At 41.0% G+C, this 20991-nt stretch overlaps 1 protein-coding gene across 5 annotated transcripts; it reads right to left on the bottom strand.

Moving 5' to 3' along the window:
• Positions 1 to 2540: 2540 nt before the first annotated feature.
• Positions 2541 to 15055, bottom strand: GTF2A1L (general transcription factor IIA subunit 1 like). Of its 5 annotated transcripts, none has more exons than XR_008430052.1 (10): positions 14684 to 15055; positions 12719 to 12820; positions 12297 to 12420; positions 10880 to 10935; positions 9805 to 9898; positions 8068 to 8663; positions 6287 to 6559; positions 5379 to 5468; positions 3848 to 3957; positions 3413 to 3500 (listed from the first exon to the last, which is right to left on the bottom strand). XR_008430052.1 is itself a non-coding variant. In XM_053938683.1 (9 exons), exons 1-9 carry the CDS (start codon positions 14702 to 14704, stop codon positions 3393 to 3395), a joined length of 1464 nt encoding a protein of 487 aa, XP_053794658.1. In that variant the 5' UTR covers positions 14705 to 15054; the 3' UTR covers positions 2541 to 3392. The 5 variants fall into 5 exon arrangements, 2 of the variants coding, with proteins under 2 accessions (XP_053794658.1, XP_053794659.1); XR_008430053.1 differs by lacking the exon at positions 3848 to 3957 and adding an exon at positions 4472 to 4570 and having other exon boundaries at positions 3414 to 3500; XR_008430054.1 differs by lacking the exon at positions 3413 to 3500 and adding an exon at positions 4472 to 4570 and having other exon boundaries at positions 3872 to 3957.
• Positions 15056 to 20991: the final 5936 nt, after the last annotated feature.

The raw sequence follows: 20991 nt of genomic DNA on the forward strand, positions 1-20991 counted from the left end.
TTAAAATCTCTCTTTTCTTTCACTGTGCACTGCCTGATGCTAAGTGATCATGCTAAATTCCTGGTCCAGATTTGTGACTGCACTGCTAATTTAAGTAAGTGCAGAGTCTGATACATAAGAGAACAGTACTATTTCAATCACTTTAAACCTTTGACATTCTCCTTTTCAGCTGAGTCCTTTGCTTTCAAGTCTGTGACAGGAACTGAGTTCCAGTGCACTCCTCTTGTTGCCAAAACACTGCACCACAAGCTAAATTTATTTCACATTAATGAAAGAAATTCTTTGTACTGGTGACTGGTCTATCATTAGTTCATAATTGTGATAATTAGAAATAACATCTCTGACCCACTCTTACCTTCAGCATAATGCCATGATTTCAATCACTGCAAAAGCTCTTGATGTAAGCACAGGTGTGCTCACAAGCTGTTCCACAGGTGGGCAATGAAACAGGATTGAGAACAGAGGAGACTTAAAACTCTGTAGTTTAGCAATCAATACAAATTCCACTTGATGCACCTCTTTACACACACCAGCCCCTGAGCTTAGCCAATGATCAAATGGGACTGTGATAGGATATCTAACTATAATACAGCCAAAGGTACCGGTGTAAAAAAATAAAAAACTTCTCTGACACCTATCTCAAAACTGATTTTTTAGACTCATTTCTTCTGTCATCCCAGGGAAGAGTTCTGCACACAATTTAGGACATGACAGCACAGTATCTTATCTGGGCAACAACTGATTTACTTGCATTATGTTTCAACAGGATAAGAGCTTGCCAGCACACCCTCCCCACCACATAACATGGGCAGGAAACTACAGGCAAGGGAGATGAGTTAGAATTAACAACAACTGATGGCACCTGCCCTACAGAGCTGCAGAGGTTAACAGCCAAGCAGCAAGAGAGTCTCTGCGGGCATTTTTCTTTTTGTACCTGCTGCAAGTGCAGTGAAATCCACCATTTACAAAATTGCTGTTCTAAAAAAAAAAAAAAAAGAATCCACTGACAAAACATCAAATGTCATTTATATACTTAAATTTCGTCTATGCACAAAAGTAAGCAAGTAAGTAAAACTTTAATAAGAGATTTAGACATGACAGAGCTTCTCCTACAAGTTACACTTGTTATTCTATCTCATGATTTTTACTTTACCTTCTTTCTGGTGTAAAGTTTTAGACAGCCATACAAGTTACACTTGTTATTCTATCTCATGATTTTTACTTTACCTTCTTTCTGGTGTAAAGTTTTAGACAGCCATTTACTGAAGTATCTTTGAAGGCCATAACTGATATTACACACTTCATCCTGTCACATCTGCAGCAATATGTTTGCTAAACTGTAAGTAGGAGCAATCAAAAACATTAATTCAAAAACTATTTAGATCAAAAGCACTGATTACTGTTCAAGTCACAGGCTAGAGCTTACATTTTAATAAGAAACATTTTTTTTTCAATATAAAAATTCCTGACTTCAGGTGTATTTTGTTGTAAATGTCCTGTTCAAAGCTGTAATTCTTTACTAACGTCATCTTTAAAACTAGCTAAAAACTAAGTGCTCTTTAGCAACTTTATTTTATAGTGACCAGGAAAAACAGGTCAAATTCAGAAGCACCATTCAGAGCCTTCGTGGTGCTGAGTATCCAGTCCTGTCCCATGGATTCCTGTGCCACACTACCTCTGCTCCCAGTCTTTTCTGACATTGGAAATGGCCCCACAGTTCATAATGTGCACATTTACAGAGCATGAGCACCTCAGAGCCTGTGAAAGAGTGCTGAAACCTACAAGCATCTATCACGTGGTAAGAGCTGCATGCTTTGTGCATTTATGGGTCTGAAGCGTAGCATCAGTGCAGCTACAAGTCATCTGAATGGGGGAAAAGAAATCAAACACTGGAATACTTTAACTGCCTCTGAACACACAATTCTTCACCTTCCAGCAGCAGCATGTATAAGAGACAAAAGGAATGTCACACTTGGTTCAAGTGCTCTAGTTCAGTGTCCTGTCTTTGATACTGGACAGTAGCAGATGCATCAGAATAAGCATGCAATAGAAGAACTACTTCCATTATGAACAAGGGCTGGGGTTTTTCCCTTCATTTCTTCCATACATTCATTCTCTCCCACTCTCAGATTTTTCTTTCCCTTCTCCCAGCCTCTGCACCCTCTCAGGAATTAGAGATAAGCAAAATGCCTCACAGTGTCTCATTCCAGCAGACACGGGAGCAGCAGCCACAGGGGAGGTGTGCCTTAGTGTAGCACTGCCCTTCCAGCAGGATGATCCTGTTCTGAGGCAGCCTGGCTACAGCTTTACCATGGAATTGCCCATCTTGCCCTACAAGGAAAAGGAGCCAGCCAGGGAAAAGCTGCAGCTCTGAAAGACAAGGGCCCAAAGCTTCTTTTGGACCTTTATTTCTAGAAAAACTAACAAAAAGTTGAAGTTGGGAGGAATGCAGTTCTCACTGCCACGTGCATGGCTTTGTACCCATTTCTCTAAGAGAGTTTATACTAAGGGAGCACAAAAACAACTCTGTGCTAGAAATGTGTATGAGATGACACTTTTATTACTATGCACAATTTGTATCATTCACAGCTTACTGGTGTGTAGTCCTAGAACAAAGGGGAAATGTACAGTAGCAAACTTCAATGACTTCGCATTGACAGTGAAAATAAATCACATTTTAATATTACATCACACTACTCATTGCATCTCAGTAGACATAGCTAGTACAGAATAAACAATAATAATTCTCATATATTGAGAGTTCCAGGATCTTTCCCAGAAATTTCCCTTATTGCATCTACAGTGCATGTCTTTAAAATGAAGTCCAAAAAACACAAAGCAACTAAAAAATCAAGAGAAGTGTGCAGCTGAAACAGCTACAGGTTTCAGGCTTGCATAGCTATTGCTTTTTTTTTTCAAGTCAAGTGTCTTTGAAAAGAATAACACAACAGTGTAATTTTATATTTCAAGTCATACCTCAGCTTTTAAGAGCTGGGGAAAAAATAACAGAACTAAAACTTATTTGATTATAATCAATAAGTCATTCTTTACTAATTACTAAAATTTCTTTACCTTCTTGAATTACGAACAGATATAACATTTCAAGCTTTAAAGTTATTCATTCCAATGATGCTTCTTCATTGGAAAAAATTTTAAAAATCAGAAAAGAACAGCAAAGACAGTGGTTTAGTTTGCAAACTAATCAGATTAACACTACAAATTACCAACACAGATTTTTGCATATTTTTCATCACAGCTTTGCTGCTTTGGGGTTTGGTTCTTTTTTTTTTTTTTTTTTTTTAAATGGCACAACAACAGAAAGTCCAACTGTTTCACAGAAGGCTTATAAGAAAATAATGCCACAGCCTTCAAGGACATACTGGAGTGAAGCTTCACCACTCTGCATCTCCAGTGGCTTTTGCAAAAACATGGTCTTTACCCTCAATGGACATCACTCCATCTTTTAAGTAGAACTTCCATTTGTTCTTAGTTCGATGTATCTGGTAAAAAATAATAATCAAAATTAATGAAATCACAGATATAAATTAGGCCAGTCATTAAAAACACCCAGCAAGATTTAAGCACAACCTGTTTTACACAGCTTGTTTTTATTTTAAAATCCTTACGGCCCAAAATATTCAATGGAATATTCAATGGAAGCATTATACTTCAATTGTTTATAAGGAACTCCCTGCCCCCACAAAGAGAGAAACCTCCTGAATCTTATCCCATCCTGTCCCACAACTTCCCCCTAAAAACTGTTACCTATGACAGCTCAACACCAGCAGGACAAGAGAACAGTAACAGGGCAATCCCAAAACACAGCACACCTTGCAAACCAGTGTACCTTAACTAAAATGCAATGTTCTCCTTTTCACATGGCAAAGCAATGTTGCATGCACAGAAGTCTTAGGAACAGGCTAAAAGCATCAAAACTTGGCTTAAAGGCAAATTTTGCTATGAAAAAAAAAAAAAAGAATGTGCATATTGTTTCTTTTTAAATGCCTGCAAGGAGATCCATACTTCAGAAAGTTCTGTTTAATATTAAAAGTAATTTTAAATAGCCCTAGAAAATCCCTTGAATTGTCAGCATCAGTTTTCAATTCCAGAAAGAAAAGAAAAGAAATGGGACAGCAATTTTACCAAGAACATTGTCTTAATGGTAATAAGGAAATTAAAGACATAACTGGTTTAATCTACTTTCTACTGGGCCTACATGTTTTATTAAACCTGTATTGCAAAGGGGAAAGTTACCAACATCTTTCCCCAGCTTCTGTGACTCCCAATTTCTAATAACATCTGATATTAAATTTCCTATAAGGCATGCCCAACGCTGACCTTCCTAGTAGTTTCTTTTAGATTTTCAGGCAATTTTTTAGCTTATTTCAGACAAAACTTGCTCTAGATAACAGTATGCACTACCTATAGCAACTGTAAGGTCTGAGTTCTGAAGCTGCAAAACTTGGTGTACCTTTCAATACAATGCAGACATCAATGGCTTCATTTCAGAGGCATTTTCTACACATATCCCTATAACTTTCCAAAATAACTGGTCTCAGGAACAGTCAATCTGTCACAATTTATAAAGACAATTTTCTTAGCACCTCACTGTTTCCTAAACCACAGACAACCACACAAAAAAGTTACAGGCCGAGTTAGACACACACAAAAAGTTCTCTAGTCACTTTTGAAAGAATATTTAAAAAAAAAGTCAAGGCACACTCTTAAATCTTAAACAAACTACAGACACATTTTTCCATATTTGCTTTAAAATATGCCCTTTTTTTCTCTTTTAAATTACTGATATGTAAGCATCCAAAACCAAACAATAGCTCAAAGGACTCAATTTGATCTTCAGGAGTTCAAAGTAAGGTTGAATTTTAAGCATTAAAATGAAGGTGGACAATAAGGCACTTAATGACTACTTGGTTTCTCAGACAGAACAAAATTCTGGTATGAAAATCTCTCAGTGAGCACTACAAAGACAAATAAAAAAAACAGTAAAAGAAAGTACATACACCTTTCTTTCTGTTATCCTTTTTAAAAGCCTTAATTCACAGCTGAATATGCCTACATACATCCACGGAGATGTTGATCTTACTTAAAAGTTAAGGAAATAAACAAGCTTTTGCATCTTTACAAATCATTATTTTGCCAGACTTGTTGTTCCCTTTTCCTTTAATAGGCCATTATGATTATCCTCTTTTCAGAAAACAGTAGGAAAGTCTTCAGACTATTGTCAGCTAAACACATCATTTAAACACTCCATTACAGCATTAGAGTTTCTTCAAAAGGCACTGACAGGAGAGCAGAGATGGATTTGCTGCAGATATTATTTAGGATGATTAAGGAACAAAGATAAAAGTGTATTACTGTACCTTTTCATACTGACAAACTATCACATTGTCAGTGTCAAACAAGTCTGCAATGTCCTGCTCACTGACATCATCACCAGAGTTTAAGGGGTCCTAGAGATTAAAATTCTGTTTTATAACCTCTTTCAGAATAGCAATGAATATACTTGGAATCAAACATACCCAGAACAATAAAGTTACCATTGCAAAAATCAAGACCTGGAGGCTGTGAAGACCACGTTGCACCAACCTCATTTACAAGTACCTTTTACATGTTTGCATTCTCAAAACCCAAAACACCCTAAACAAAAACACTGGTCAAAAAAGCAAAACTGATAAAGCAGACCCCAGTAACTGAAAGTTGCTGGTCAAGTTGTATTTATATGAAGTCCAAATGATACAAGTTGATTCTCTTGTGAACAAACCCATAGGATACAAAATTGCATATCTTTATGAAAAAGGAAAGCCTAGGAAATGCAGGGCATTAGAGGGAGAACAAAGTTCTTGTTCATTGTTCTCTGTCTAATCCCCTGTGGTCCTTCAGAAGGAAAGGAAACCTAGATTTGTATCCTGATCTTATTTAAATAAATCTTATTTAAATCTAATTCTTTAAAAAACATCTTACTTAGGTTAAAAGCAGAACTCCATTCCACTGAGGCCAGGGTTTTACAATAAAACCTTAATTCTGATAGCTAAGTATTTTAATTCATCCAATAAACAAATTACTTTCCAACAGTTCTTTCATTTGGCCATACTCCTCATAATGTGCTTTCAAGTAATTTCTCTGCAGTACCTCCTGTCCCCAGAGGTTTGTAACTTCACTGTGCATGCCCTGCATCAAACTAACCAGGAACTGTTCTAGGTCCAACAATTCAACAGTCAAGAGAGATCTAATACTGTTATGTGCTTCTAAAGGTTTAAAAGTAAATTACCTCCTCAACTATGTCTATCTGGAGGTTTTCATTGTCCCCATCACTGCAGCTGGACTCTGTGTTTGAAGAACTGTCACATTCTTCATCGTAGTCTTCCTCATCATCCAGAACTCTTAGATCCTCTGAATCAATGAAGCCAATGAATTCATTCTCTTCTTTATCTTTTGTTTGTGGTATTTGTTCCTTGGAAGAAACATCCCCAGTGCCATCAAGCTGGCTTATGCCTTCAATGTCACTGCAGAGATCTTTCTCCAGCGGTAAATCCGATTCCGTCTGCTCCGCGGGTTCCGTGGGACAGAAAGAAAGAGACCAGGGACAGCTTGTGAATCAACACCACCCATGTTCAGCACAAAGCCTGAGATTTTTGTTTAATACATCAACAAGCCTGGGGCACTAATATGAGAGTTTCAGGTCCTACTGCTTGTAAAACCTGAGTACATTTGTAAACGTTGTGTTGCATCTAACTTAAATGGAACCCAGGACAAATATCCCTCAGCAATACAGAAAAAAAATTGTCTTACCCTTTTCTCTAAACACCCTTGTACTCAAACAACTCTAAAGCAAAGGCAGTCAAGTGGACACTTAGAATTTCTATTGCAAAAAAAAAAAAAACCTCCCATAAAAACAAAAAAGGAAGCTACTCCTCCACCCCTAAAAATAACATTTTTCATTTTTGAAATAAAAGTCAAGATGAACTGATCCCTCTCCCTCAACTCATTCAAAATGCTTTGTTTAAATAAGATATAAAAAGCTGGGAGAGACAGTAAATATTTCAGTACTTCAAGTTACTGTTCATAAAAGTGATAGAATTCCTAAACAGAGCATTCACAGGAGCATAAAAGGGCTTTAAGGTTTCAGCTATCTTCAGTTTCTCATTAAATCTTTATTGTAGCACTTAATTCCCATCCACATGCACTTTCTAGTTCAAGAAAGGAATGCTTGGTTTTGACCTCCCATTCTCACTACAGTCAGCCTTCATCATGCTGCCATCAGAGTTCAGATGAGCAACATTGCACTTTCTATTTACAGACATTGGGCATTACTGTAATTAAATTTGCATTTAATAAATCTGCCTCAATCACATATGAACACTACAACTCAAAGTCACCAAGCCAGCCTGAACTTCAAACATCTCCAAGTAATTTCTGGCACTAAAATTGGGTGAGGTCAGGAAAGCAGCTTGTTAATTAAAACCACTCAAGTTTCCCACACAGCTCCAGCTGAGTTCTGGTTTACCCAGGACTTTTTCCCCAAGGAAATATATTTTCTTCAAGGAGATTTTCACTTATCAAATTTGGCTTTTCATTTGGCTGAATGCATTCTCATTACATCTTTAATGCTCTTCACACATTACAAGTTAAAATTAATCCCAGCTGATCTTGTGAAAGCACTTTGCCCACAATTGACCAGTATCCATATGCAGATCAGTGCCAGAATATTGAAGTCCTCAAAGAGTCTTTCATGTCTGCTTAGTCACAAAAAAACTGCCATGAATCTCAAAAGTAATCAATGAGTCTAATACATTCTATCTATCCATTACATTTTTCAGTATTTTAAAATTGGTATTCTCATCACAGTATTTTAGCAGTAGTTTTGACAAATTCTTAATGTAAAAACAAGCAGTCAGCTACTGCTATTCTAAACAAGCTTAAGCCTGAACCATAAAATCAAAACAACTTTTGTTCTTCTCACAGAGAGGCGCTAGCTGTCACTTAGAAATGTGTCCAAACAACCATCTCTAACAGATGTACTTTCATTTGCTGAGAAACAAAAGGCCTTACCTTGTCAGAGGAAGCCATGCTGCCCTGATCCTTTAGAAATGCATTTTCATCCAAACCTTCCCCTGCAATAATCAGGTCAATGATATCATCAGACACCTGCTGCTGCAGCAGCTCAGGATGCTCCATGTCCAGCTGCCCCTCCACATCCAGCAGGACACTGCTTGAGCTGCTTGCCAAGGATTCATCCATAAAAAGTCCTTCAGAGCATTCTGGAGTAAACACAGCTGTGTGAAGGTTGTCATGCTGGAATTTTTCTGTGGATTCACTGCACTGATTCAACACTGCATTAATTTCAAACTCCTGCAGACTCACAGAAGGCTGCTGGACCAAGGTAGCAGAGGTCTCCAGGTGTTGTTTTTCCACAAAGCTTGGTTTAAACAGCACAGCCTGCTGGACAGCAGTCTCCTGGGGCTGCAGTGTTTCACCAGCTGCACGGGCAGCAGATGCATTCAGCTGTGTGACACTGGCAAGGCTGGCCTGCAGAACTGAAGCTTGCCCAAGGGGATGAAACATCTGCTGCACAGGGTAGTGGAGAATGCTTCCATCTCCCGAGGCCTGTGTGACCACAACAGGCACATTCACCTTGTAAAGTTGTCCTGCAGAGAGAAGAGTTCAAAACTGCTTCATCAGGTGAAACTACAGGCTCATCCAGGCCACTGACCTGTCACCACTGAAAACAAGAGCAACCACCAGGGCAAACTATGAGAAAAAGGACATTTGCAAAGCAAAACTTTCCTCAAGCATAATTCCTGCCCTTGAAAATCAGGCATTCAGAAGCTTTCCAAATCATGGCTTCCAGCCAGTCCATCATGTTTAATACCTCTTTTTGGGTTTGGCCTACACAGTACCCTGTGACAGTAAATTCAATAATTTAACTACATGCTGGATTTAAAATAAATAAAGAAATACCCTGGTTTTGAATTTTTCCATGTCATTTCAGAAACTAAGAAATGCAAGATGAAACAGTAAACTAGTCTATAGCTACAGAGAGAGTTCATCCCTTTAAGGACATTTAGGTATTCTCTCTAAAAAACCTGCCTATTTTAGTTTAAAAGAAACCAAATAACCCCTAATTTATATATCTTTTCTTAAGAAAACCACTCCAAATACTGAATGCTTAAAGTTATTACTATCAGTGTTAAAACAGATGCCGGAACCCAGTTCTAAATTTCATGTGATTTTTCTTCTCCCCACTCACTGGGGAGTGAGACAGAGTCACTGGTACCAGTCTATAGGTCTCATGAAAACAGGAATTATACCTGAAACAGATAACTAGAGACATCAGTTTTCATCAAAGAACAGCTGTTTGACAGAAGAGTCAATGACTGAACTAAGCCTTCCAATGATCACACCTAAACAGTACAAGGAGTTTTATCACCAAAAGAATGGGATCCAAAAAGTTAATGGATAGTTGGATTTTATTTTAATAAGAAATCAATTTTGTCTCTGAAGAACCACAGTGCCTTTAGCTTTTTGAAAGCACAGCAGATTGTCCCAGAGAGACAGGGAGAAGGAGATACCCGTGTCTGGGCTGACAAAGGAAAACACTTGTTACCAGTTGTAAAACTGACACACCAACTAATCAATGCAGTTACCTCCCCCACACAGCCACTACAAAAACAAAGAGGAGAATGACCAGCTCTACCCTACACTTCAACCGGTTTCATCTACTGTCCCTGGGACTCTTTCAACATCCCCAGGGCACTGCAAGGGTTGACATCTCCTCGTTACCCTTACCTGGTGCTGGCTGCAGCATCACTCCAGCTGGCATCTGTAAAGGATAAGCTACACACGAAGGGACAGCAAGAGTCACACCCACTCGTGGGGGCCCCTGCAACACAAGAGCTGGGTTCAGGCAGGAAAGGACACCGAGTGCCACACCTGGAATACCCATGGGAAACACCAGTGAGGGGCTCTCTGTGGTCATCTTCACTGGAAAGCTGCATCATGCTTTTGAGATTTAGACAGATGAAGAGTATTCTGCACTGACAGAGTAATGGCTTGCCCCAAGTGTTTCCTGCTTTCCAGCTATCACACTCCCTTTTTGTTAAGGCAGCTTTTTCCATAATCCCCTCAATGTACCCACCATCCAGAAAGGTGTTTTTCTACTCAAAGTCACTTTTACCTAAGTTTATGCATTACCCCACACAGCACAGGTTTGCTGTGTTTGCCTAGGCCTATGAAGTCACTTCATATTCTCTATTCCTCCTGGGAAGCAAAGAGTTGGATATACACCTCCCTTTCAATCTAGCGGTTCTGAGGAAATCCAACTTTTAAATCAGGAAACATCTTCCCAATATTCCATTTCAACTTGACAAGCTACTTAGCTTGAGGCTCAGGAGGCACTCAGTAAGTTCATCAAGCTCTGGCAATCAGTGGCTGGTCCCCAAAGAAATTTTGCTACGCCCAGAATTCTGATCTTGTCAACTATAAAAACACTCGTTTTCCTTCTGGATGATTTCTACACCTCACAGATAATGCTGCTCCCAGCTTCACCAGTGGTAGTATTTCCCAGCCATGCACTATTTTAACAACCAGTAATAATTTTTTTTCTTTAAAAAGTATATGTAGCTGTGCATTTCCACTACACTTTCATTCTATGGGCTAAATACATGCAGCTGTGTCTTTCCAGCATTTCTGGCTTCACTCCTTGCAGAACCAGCTGGTACATCCCATCCTTTTTCACTGCTCCAACAGAAGCAGCAGTGTTGCAACTCTCCCTACTTAAGCCTAATAACTGGAAAACAAGTTTAAAAATTTATGAGTCCAACATAATCAAAATTGAAGTAAAACAATCACTACAGCTACATACCAGTTTTGCTGCTGTGAAATGCTGAAAACCTCTGCCGGCCTGGATGACATAAGAAGCTGTAAAAAAAAAAAAAAAAAGCCACTTTACAAAAAACATTAATTTCTTGGATACAGTTATCATTCAATAATTTACAGCAAACATGGGTGAAACTAAAGCAATCTAACTTCAATTCATCCTCATTAGTGAGCACAAGTATTGCCTTGTCAACTTGAGGAAAACATGCAAGTATTTTTTTCACAGCAGAGCAAGTCCACTGATGCAAAAAGTAGGAACAGTAGGATAAGATTTTCAACAGCATCCAATACTGAATTGCACGGGAGAAAAAAGGGCAAAGGGAAAACTTTCCTGGGATTTTAGAAGCAAGCACTTTAGGTAGCCCTAACTACTTTGAAAATCTCTAGCCATGGGGCAATTCAAAGCCCCCTTTTGGAAACAAACAGATTTGCTCACACTGCTTGGCCTTAGTATTGCCCTTTAAAAACTTAAGAGTAAGAAGGTAAGGCTCATTAAATATAAAACCTGCAATAGCCTGCAAACACAAAAGTATATTCCTTTTAGTCACGTGAAACTAATAAAATACCTGCCTCCAGAAACAGTTCATTCAACTAGGAAGACTGTAAAAAAAACAAACACAAAAAAGGAAGAAAAAAAAAGAAAATAAGTAAAGAACCCCACTGATAAAGAATGCCTGCCCAAGCTTGAAATACACCGCAACACAGATTTTCATTAAATCACCTCATATGGGGTTTGTCCTTCATGGGCAAAGGTCCTAACAGCCTCTCACTTTGGGGTAAGTCTCAGCTGAGTACTACACTCTACCACAACAATACCACAGTGGTCAGCTGGACTTTATTAAGAATAGGTCCTGATGTCAGAGACTGTGTGAAAGTCAAGTACTCCTCTGCAACAGGAATGCTGCTTTTAGAAAAACTAACTGGAAGATAAACTAAAAGGCTTCCTCTCTTCTGTTTGAGCAAGGGATTACATTTTAACAAACTGAGAACAAGATTAAGCCCCAACCTGACAGCAGAACTACATGGCACAAATGAGCCATAAAACCTCTGAACATCAGGGCACACATCAAAAGGGGAAGCAGGAGCTTAACCCTGCAGGTAAATTTGCAATTGAAGGGCTACACTATTGGACTGCAGACAAGGAGGCTAAAACTCTGTGCATGTTTTGCCACTGGAAATGAGCAGCTGATCAAAAGCATGTAGACACAATTCTATTCGTTTATTAAAGTTTAATTCATCATTTACTGGTCAAATTCTGCTTCCAAATAATTACTGTTCCACATCAAGCTAAATATATGCATAAGATATATACACAAACCAAGATTATTCCAAGTCTTCCAAAAACATCCCTGAATCACCAAGATATTCTGAAATTGCATGCACTGTGTCCAACAACATCTGACCTGCTGAAGTCTGCAAAATGCTGTGAGAACTGTGTGGCAGCTGCAGACTGAACCGTGGAGAACAGTGGCTGTGTTTGAAGAAGCCTTCTGTTGCTTTAGACTGTGTCACCTTCGTTTCCCAAAGCTGCAGGAAGATTATTAAGGTCAACAAACATCAGCTTTAACAACAAACTGCATCAAAAAATATAAGCAGGTATTCCCAGCTTTTCCAAGAGTAAATTGACTGATTCTATCCAACAAACAGGGTAGCAAAAACGAACCAATTTCAACTCCCAGCAGCCCCCATATCACTTGCAGGATTTGCAACTCCTAAATTAGGGCAAAAGTTTGCATGTTTAGGAGGGCAAAGAAATGGACAGGTCCATCATCTCAAAAGAAAAGCACAAGCACAACTGCTGTTAATGCAAGGGAACCCAACAAACCTGCTTCAAGTCTTTCAGAACCTGCTCCTCTACACCCTCCTCTGCAAAGAGTTCCCGCACACCTTCAACCACATCTTCAATAATGGACTTGTATAGTTCAGGCTACGTTAGAAAAAAAAAAGAAATATTTTCAAGTTAAGAGGAGCATTAAGTCATTTGAAAAGATAGCACAAAGTCTAATCTCACTTCATAAAGTGCTGTTACAAACTGAACAGCATGAACAGATCAGTTTAATAAACTGAATGACAAATGCAAAGGTCTGCACGTCCACTCATTCTTTCAAATCTAACACCCTAAAAAAGTACCGGATTTGAGCCTCAAATTATTGTTTAGACTACCAATAATTTGGTAAATGCTTAAGAAAATCCTAGAAACATTCAAAAACCATTGCTGTGCTGTATTTTCAAACAAGCTTGTCTAACCCCATTATATCATACTAGAATCATTGCTCCTAATCTAAGGGCCAACCAATAATACAAGCTATTAAAAATGAACCCTGCCAGTTCCATCAGAAGCAGAATGTAAGGAACCCACAAAAAGTAATAGAGATTTTTTTTTTACCTTTGTGGAAACAGTCTGATGCTGCACAGTAACCTAAGTGGAAATTTGAACACTACTTCTATCAATACAGATCACTCATCTTACATTACAATAGGGCTCCAACAGAACATTTTATTCTTTCTTCTGTCCATGCCAGTGATTAAATCCTAATCCTCCAATCAGACCTGGACAGCAGATACACATGAGCTTCAAGTTTCCTACACTCCAATGCAAATGTAAGATAATGAGCCTTTAGCAATTTAAAGCTTATTCATCTTGACTCTCATTACCATCAGAATAGCCTACACAAGGTGAAAAATGAAGCTGAGATATTTTAGGAAACCTTACAAGATTCTGGATTAATAATATATTTTTTTAAATATCAAATTAATATTTTACTTATCCTAAGTTATTCTAAAGCTCATATGACAAACAAGTTCTTTTCAAAGAAAAGGAGGTATTAAGAAGTAACATGCTACACTTTCTTCAAAAAGCAACCAACACAACTACTTTAAAACAACCATAGTCATGTGTAATTTCTTATCAGGGGTTATCAACATCCAGAGTCCCCCAGCACTTTTTCAGGATACTTATAAAGATGAAGAGGGGAAAAAAAATTTGCTCTTGTATCTCTACACTAAAAGCTGCTGATCAGCCCATATGTCAAATGCTCTGCCTTCACTGCTAATCCAGAAGAGAATCTAAATGTTAATCTTTCAACGGGCCTATTCCTCTCCCCAGGATTGCCAAGCTACAGCGAGTACAAATATTTATTATGCTCTATAAAAACTGCACACAGGAACTGTAAAATTCAAACACCGCATGCCTGCAAATCAGAGGAAAATGGTTACAGCACAGGCGCTGTTGTACTCCAGCTTAATCCCTTCGCACGCAGGCACTCCTTCGGCAGAACCAGGCCATCCACAGCGGGAACTGTCCAGCTCCGGTTTTACCCGTGTGCAGTGGGGTGGCTCATCCACGTCCCGTTCCAGCAAAGCCTCCAAGGCTCCCCTGGGACTCTCATGCTTTGAGGGAGCCCCAGGAAGGGCGAGGCAGCAGCGGCCAAAACCCGCCGTGGCACCAAGGCCGCTGCCTCCCTGCCTGGCACCGCCGAGCTGCCACAGCGTCCCTCGCACCCCGCAGCTACCCAGTGCCAACCCCTTTTGCCCGCAAATGGTCATTTTCAACAGATATTTTTTTTTTTTTTTAGTTAAAAAAAAAAAAAAAAAAAAAAAAGGCTTTCAATGCCGTCCTTGGGCTTCCCGCGCCAGCGAACAGGTGGAGGCTCCTGGCCAGGCCGGGAGGCGACTTCCTCATCATCCTCATCCCTGCCCCCAGCGTCCCGCCAGGAGGAGCGGCCAGACCCCGCTAGCCTAGCCTAGCCGAGCCGAGCCTAGCTTAACCAAGCCCAGCCTAGCCACTCACCACGGGGCTGCCGTGAGCCATGGCGGCCGCCGCCGCCTCAGCCCCCGCCCGCCTTTAAGGCGCCGTTGCCCGGGGGACGCGGCCGGCCCAGCCCGGGCCCTGCCCCGCCGGCCCTCAGGGCTCCTGCGCCCCCCTCACACCCCAAAACCGGCTCTGGGGCACGTCGTGCTAAAGGCAGAACTTTAAAAACCCTAAAACTCAAAGAGTGAGCCGCCACTGTCCGGTCTGGGCAGCAAGCTGCAGCCTGAAGCATCGCCTTTTTTGAGCACAGGATTTCCCGACCTGGGGAGCCGCAGGTGTTGCCGGAGGTGGGAATGCGCCTAGGCGAGCTGGCTGCAAACGCGTATCATTTTTGCTCTAATAAACCCTGAAGTCGTGATTACCTCCTAAACGGGGATAGCTGAAGCTAAGTGTTGCAGTTAAGCAGCGGCAATCTGGTACAACTACTCAATTATTGCTTACATTTGCAGCAATCTGCTCATATGTTAATGCAGAGATCTACTAATTTAGCAGTTACTAATCTGGAAAAATGTTCATTAATGTCATAGGTGTAGGAGAAGATATACTTAGGTCTTTATGCACCTTCGGTTGGTGTTGCCCTGAGGCTTCTGAGAACCTAGAAATAGAATCTCTTTTTCCTTTCATTTTCCTTTGTTTTTCTTTTTTTTTTTTAGGTAGCTATGTCGTTACAGTGCCGTTTGGCTTGTGAAAAGGATTCTCACCCATTAAGCTTTAATTTTTAAGCCTTACACATCCTGAAAAATGAAAATATTTTAATGAAAATACTGTCAGACCCTTAATTAAATAGCCAGACTAACACCTACAAAATAGAAGAAGCAACACCCTTAATAAGCTGTGTTTTCACAAGTGAGACAAATGCAATTTGCTATTGAAGTAATTTTTCTCTGCAAGAAAATATGTTTAATGACACTGCTTAAGTCTTGAATTAAACAGCAGTTGCATATTCAGCTGTTCTGTATGCCCTCCATCATTGTGAGGAAAAGGCAAGCCACGTTGCTTTGCTTACAGAATAATTTAAATAATAAACCACATTTTTTTTTTTTTTTTCCTTAAAGCACAGTGCTCATTTGAAACTGCCTGGGCCAGTGCATACCAAAAGTGTCCTTATTCTTCTCCTGACTTTTTTTTTATTTTTCCTGTCGAGATAGCAGGAAGGAGCTGCAGCCTTGAGGCTCTTGCTGGGCCCTGAAGGTCGCAGATGGGGGATCCTGCAGCTGGCTGCCACCTCCTCGTCAGGCCTGACCCAGAGCCATCGCCTGCCAGCACGCTCTGCACGCCTTCTAAAAGGTGCAAGTGCAGCGAGAAAATTCCACAAATGAGCTCCCTGCTTTCTACCTCCCTCTGTTTATCTCAGGGCTACAAAGAGCCTTAGAATCACAGCAGTTTCCACGCCTAACTTCAAAAAGGAGGAGAGCCGGGGAGTTTGGTACTAAAGGATTGCTCAGCTGTCTCAGATGGTGGTCAGGTGTCCACGGGAAAATTTGCAGACTGTCATGGTTTGGCACTGGTGCAATGCTGGTGCTCCTATGGAAATATACCTTCCCAAATAAATGCTGTGAGACGTGATTAGGAATAGAGCAGAGCAGGCTTAAGCTTAATAATAAAGGGAAAAAAAAACTTTATTAAAGTACTACTACTATAAAAAACACACACAAAATCTAGGATTTTCGATGAAAACCTTCTAAAACATTCCTCCTCCTCCCCCCCACCCCAGTTCCAACAAAAACTACAGTGAGACACAACTCGGACAAGAAAAGTCGAGTCAAAAGTCAAAGCAAATCATCCTTACCTGCACTTGAGGTGGACAGCATGTGTCTGTATTTGCATTTCCACAAGGCACTGTGGGCATCCCCCTTGTGTTCTAAATGATACCCTCTGTGTTGTGAATAACAAAGGGCCTGTCACCGGGTCATGCCAGCTCCCTTCATGCTGGGACAGCAGATAAACCTACTTAGAGTACACAGATATCACCGGGGAGGAAGTAGGAAAGGGAATACAACTTTCCAAGCTGCACAGGGAAGTTGCAGAGGGCACTTCCTGCTAACCAGGACACTTCTGTTTTCACCTGTGGCCTAGGAACACACCTTCTGTAATTTCTTTTACGAATTCCTACGGAAGGTGTCTTTTCATCCAAGCACTCTCAGCCGAACAGCGTGAAAAAGCCTGGTATGCACAGAAAAAATTCAGTCATTTCTGAAAAAGGGGAAAAATATAAAAATATCTGTGACTAGCATTACTCATACTGACTGGCTAGCTTTGATATGGTGAGCTTAACCTACTGTCTGTGTCCTGCCAACACTGTTGTCATTTTTATGCTTACGGAAGGTTTTAACATTCCACTTTAATCCCACTTTTAAGAGAAGAAACTGAGGCACGGACCCACCAGATATCCTGCCAGAGCTCACAAATGACAGCCAGGAACAGCATCGGGGTTTCATCAGTCTTGGTTCAGTCTCTTTAAGAGCTCACCAGAGTTTTAGAGGAGGAAAGATTAGCATGCTGTTCAAAACCCTCCTGATTTTTCAGGGGTTTTGTCTGCCTTTGGGATAGTGCTGCTTAAGGGCACCTCAAACATTCGTTTACTAGACAGGCTTTAATTTGTAATTATTTATACTCCTTTTGGTACATGATGTCTAGAGAAGATTTATTTTTGGATGATAAGCCTTTATTAATCATTTAAAAAAAAAAAAGTTACCGTTTTCAAATGTCTTCCTTGTAAGAAATGGAGAACCCTCAGCACACTCAGATGCTTGGTCATGAATGCCCTCTCCTGTCTAAATCCAGCATTGCTGCTGGAGAGGAACACGGCCACACAACTGCAAAATTCTTTCTCAAGGCACATTATACAAACACCTTCTTGCCTTTTCTTTCCAAGTAAAGGCAATCATTCTTAGGAGGAACTGGTTGCAGAATCCAGGCAGTCCTCATGGAGATAACGTGACATGAGCAGAGGTGTAATTTCATTTTAAAGATACCCTCTAATGTGTTCCCTTTGTTTTCAGCTGTTGACTCATAGATATATGGCACTCCAGGCTCATAATCAATTTTGTTAACAGCATGATTTTGTTACAAGCTCCATAATTTCCCTCGGAGTTCTGAGACAGATAATACTGGGACCTGTGATTTGTTCCTTTTTCATTTATCATGTGTGACTCCTGTTTCTTCAAGAGCCTCTCTTTTTTTTTTTTTTTTACCTGATTTAAGCCACTTTATCAGAACTATAGAAAGAGCTCTGCCTTAATTCAATGTAATGACAAATTTTCAGGACATTGGGTGGTTTATGAAGGGCTCTGACCTGTACAAACTGCTATATAAAAATGGCAGTCTGATGGATTGAATATACTGAATAGTTCTGTATATCTCGGCTCCTCAATAAGCCCAAAGACTTGTGTAGTATCAGTAAGCCTAATTAAGGATGAAACAAGCCTTGCCTCTCCAAATACTCACCCTGATAGATATGCCTTATGTGGACAGAAAGCCTCAAAGGGAAACAGCAGCCACCTGGGGTGGGGCCATTTCACTGTGCTTATTCTTGTGCCTTTCTATCACACTCCTGCTGGTGTCAGGCTCAGTGCTCAGCCCCTGTTCCCTCACCTCCTTTGCTATCTGCTTTCTTGCCCTGGGTATGATGTATGGATGTGTACACCACCCTTTTTTCCCCAGAGACACCCCAACCTCCTGACCTGGGTCCTAAGAAAAGCCACAGTCCAGCTCCCTTCTCTTTTGTGCATTGTCTTTGCCTTCATGGCTCTTTAAGTCCTTTCTCTGCCATCTGGTTTTACCCTTCTTCATCAGTGGATGAAATCTCACCCCTTCCTCACCTGTCTGTAATTGCAACTCATCTGCTCCTGGCTCCCTGGCTCCAGTGGGGAGGGATTAGCTACCAGGGGGTGCAGTGGGGGAATAAATGCCAGAGACATCATTTCTCCTTATTTGAATTAGCTGCTGGAAGTTTGCTGTTGAGCAAAGACAATTGGAGAAGTCCAGCAGTTTTAGTGTGAAGTTAAATAAGAGCAGAGCAGCATGTTTTGGTCAAGGCCAGTTTGCTCCGCCTAACACTGAATTTGGTAATTTCAAGAGGAATAAAGCTGAGTGGCTGCATCAGGCCTTTGCAGCAGCAGTGGAATTTGCAGCACCAAGCAACCACTAAAATCACCCAGCAAGTGACTTTGAGAGACAGGCTGAAGCACAGCTAAGCAGTCAGGCTGTCCTTCTTACTGCCTCATTAATACCAATTTAACTCTGCTAAGGAATAACTCAGCTGTATGGAGAGTAACCTTCCTTGTCATATTGGCTGTGGGAAGCATTTATATGAGGACCCTAGTATTTGCTAAAGGTCATATTCCTGAGCTTCCTTTTCTGAGAAAACATGGAGGGGCTCCTGTTGTCCTAATACACAACTGTACACACCTTTCCATTTTTCTTTTTCCTTTTCTTTTTACCCCCAGCTCCACTTTTGTGTAGACCGAACCTGAGCAGATTTTCTGCACTCTCATTTTGACATTATAATCACATAATTAACATCAAAGATATTCAGTAATGGATTCACATGGAGGGGGCTAAAACAGCCTGTTTCTGTTCAGGCAGCAGTTGGCTCCCTCTGCTTTGGATGAAGTCTCATCTAAATCCCGGTGCCATCACTTCATTTAGACAGTGACATCTGCTCCGTGCTACAGATGACACATGAAGGTCCCTTCCTAAATGGCAGTCCAAGAAGGTTACAGTGGTAGCTCACTTCTGGATATCACCAGGCTAATGCCTCAATTCTTGCTTTAAATCCTCCCTTCTTCACTGCTGGGTTTTGTTTGATATTTTCATTGCATTCCTTACAGCGCTGATCTTGTCATTTCCGTGGCCTGAGCAAGATTGTCCTGAGGACAGGTCACCTCTGCCGGGAGCGGTGCAGGTGTCAAACGGGAATGCTGCAGGCCCAGCAAGCTCTGCTTGGTGCACCATGGCAGGATGAAAGCAGGGCCCCCTGCCTGGCCTGGCACTGCCCTGCTCGGGTGGGGAACCCTCACGGTGCCCCCCATCAGTCTCGCAGCCACCTGCTGTGCCCGCAGTGGCTCTGCCCATGCTCCCCTGCTCCTTTTCCAGCTGCTTCATCTCCTCCTCCCCACCCCAGGAGATCATTCACTTCCTTCCCCACCCAGCCACCCGCAGCCATTCCCAACTTTGTTCTCAGTACCTTCCCTTGAAGGCGCTTCTCTGCATGGGTTCCCCTGCACTTTTCTGTTTCAGTCCCTTTCCTCGGTAAACTTTTCAACTTGACTTGGAGAGGCATCAGTTCTCCTTAGAGACAACTCCGTGCAAACACGCTCTGCTTGCTGCCCCCTCCTGCCAGCTCCCGGCTCACTCCCCACTTCCTCTCTCTTACCCCACTGCTGCTCACTCCTCACACATCTCTTCCATTCCCAGCACATCCCTACTTCCGACCTTTTCCCCCTGCACTTTTACTGCTGGGAATGGAAGTGAAAGGTATTCTCAATTAAACCAAAAAGGCCATCACAGTGCAAAGTAATACTAGATTGTACCCACTCACAACCAGAAATACCTAATCACACTGGGATTTGGGATGGCAAAGCAGAAGGTTGAGCCAATGCTTTTCTTTTCTTATTATTGGTGAGGCTTCAGCAGGGAGCATGAGCACCACTTACAACATGTTATGCTTGTTATTGTAAAAAATTACTGGTTGTTTTTGCTAAGGAAAGAATAGCATGTACAAGGCATTGCAAATACTAGGAAGCTGTCCCAAAATGTTTTCATGTTTTTACTTACATTCTAGCAATCTGCCATCTCATTTTTTCATGTCCCTGATTCATGTTGTTCACTGATACTTTTAAACATTGCACACAGTTTAAGCTCTTTAAGTGAACCATACTTTTGCTAGATACCTGCTTTCCATTTGCAGGTGCTCACTGAAGGATAGCACTCCACTGAAGTGAAAATGGATGTTAACTCTATTTCCTGGTGGTTCCCAGAATAGGTGATTGCTTTGCTACAGACACCGCAGCACAGGACAAGCGGCACAGTTATTTTATTCTTTAAGCCCATTCTTTGAATGCTGCCTCATAAACCTCTTGCCTCATTCCCATATTTCCCCACAGAGGTCTGTTTCCCTAGTAACAGAACAGACTTTGAAATTTGTGAAAGTCTTAAACAGTTGTCACTGCGTTATATTCAAATACCCCAGAGAGACCAGAGGGAGCACTCAACAGGAAAAACCACGGCATTCTTTGGGTTAGTACTGCTAGGAAATAAGGCAGAAAAGGGTCTGCCATAAATCA

Source organism: Vidua chalybeata, chromosome 3 (genome assembly GCF_026979565.1).
Source record: "Vidua chalybeata isolate OUT-0048 chromosome 3, bVidCha1 merged haplotype, whole genome shotgun sequence".
NCBI lineage: Eukaryota > Metazoa > Chordata > Aves > Passeriformes > Viduidae > Vidua > Vidua chalybeata.

Excerpts from the sequence above, each read along its gene's own strand:
- GTF2A1L (XM_053938683.1), bottom strand. The coding sequence starts at position 14,704 with ATGGCTCACGGCAGCCCCGTG. Across the intron at positions 9,899-10,879 it reads ATTTCACAGCAGCAAAACTG|GGGCCCCCACGAGTGGGTGT; the intron begins GTATGTAGCTGT and ends CTTGTGTTGCAG. Across the intron at positions 6,560-8,067 it reads GCATGGCTTCCTCTGACAAG|ACGGAATCGGATTTACCGCT; the intron begins GTAAGGCCTTTT and ends CCCGCGGAGCAG.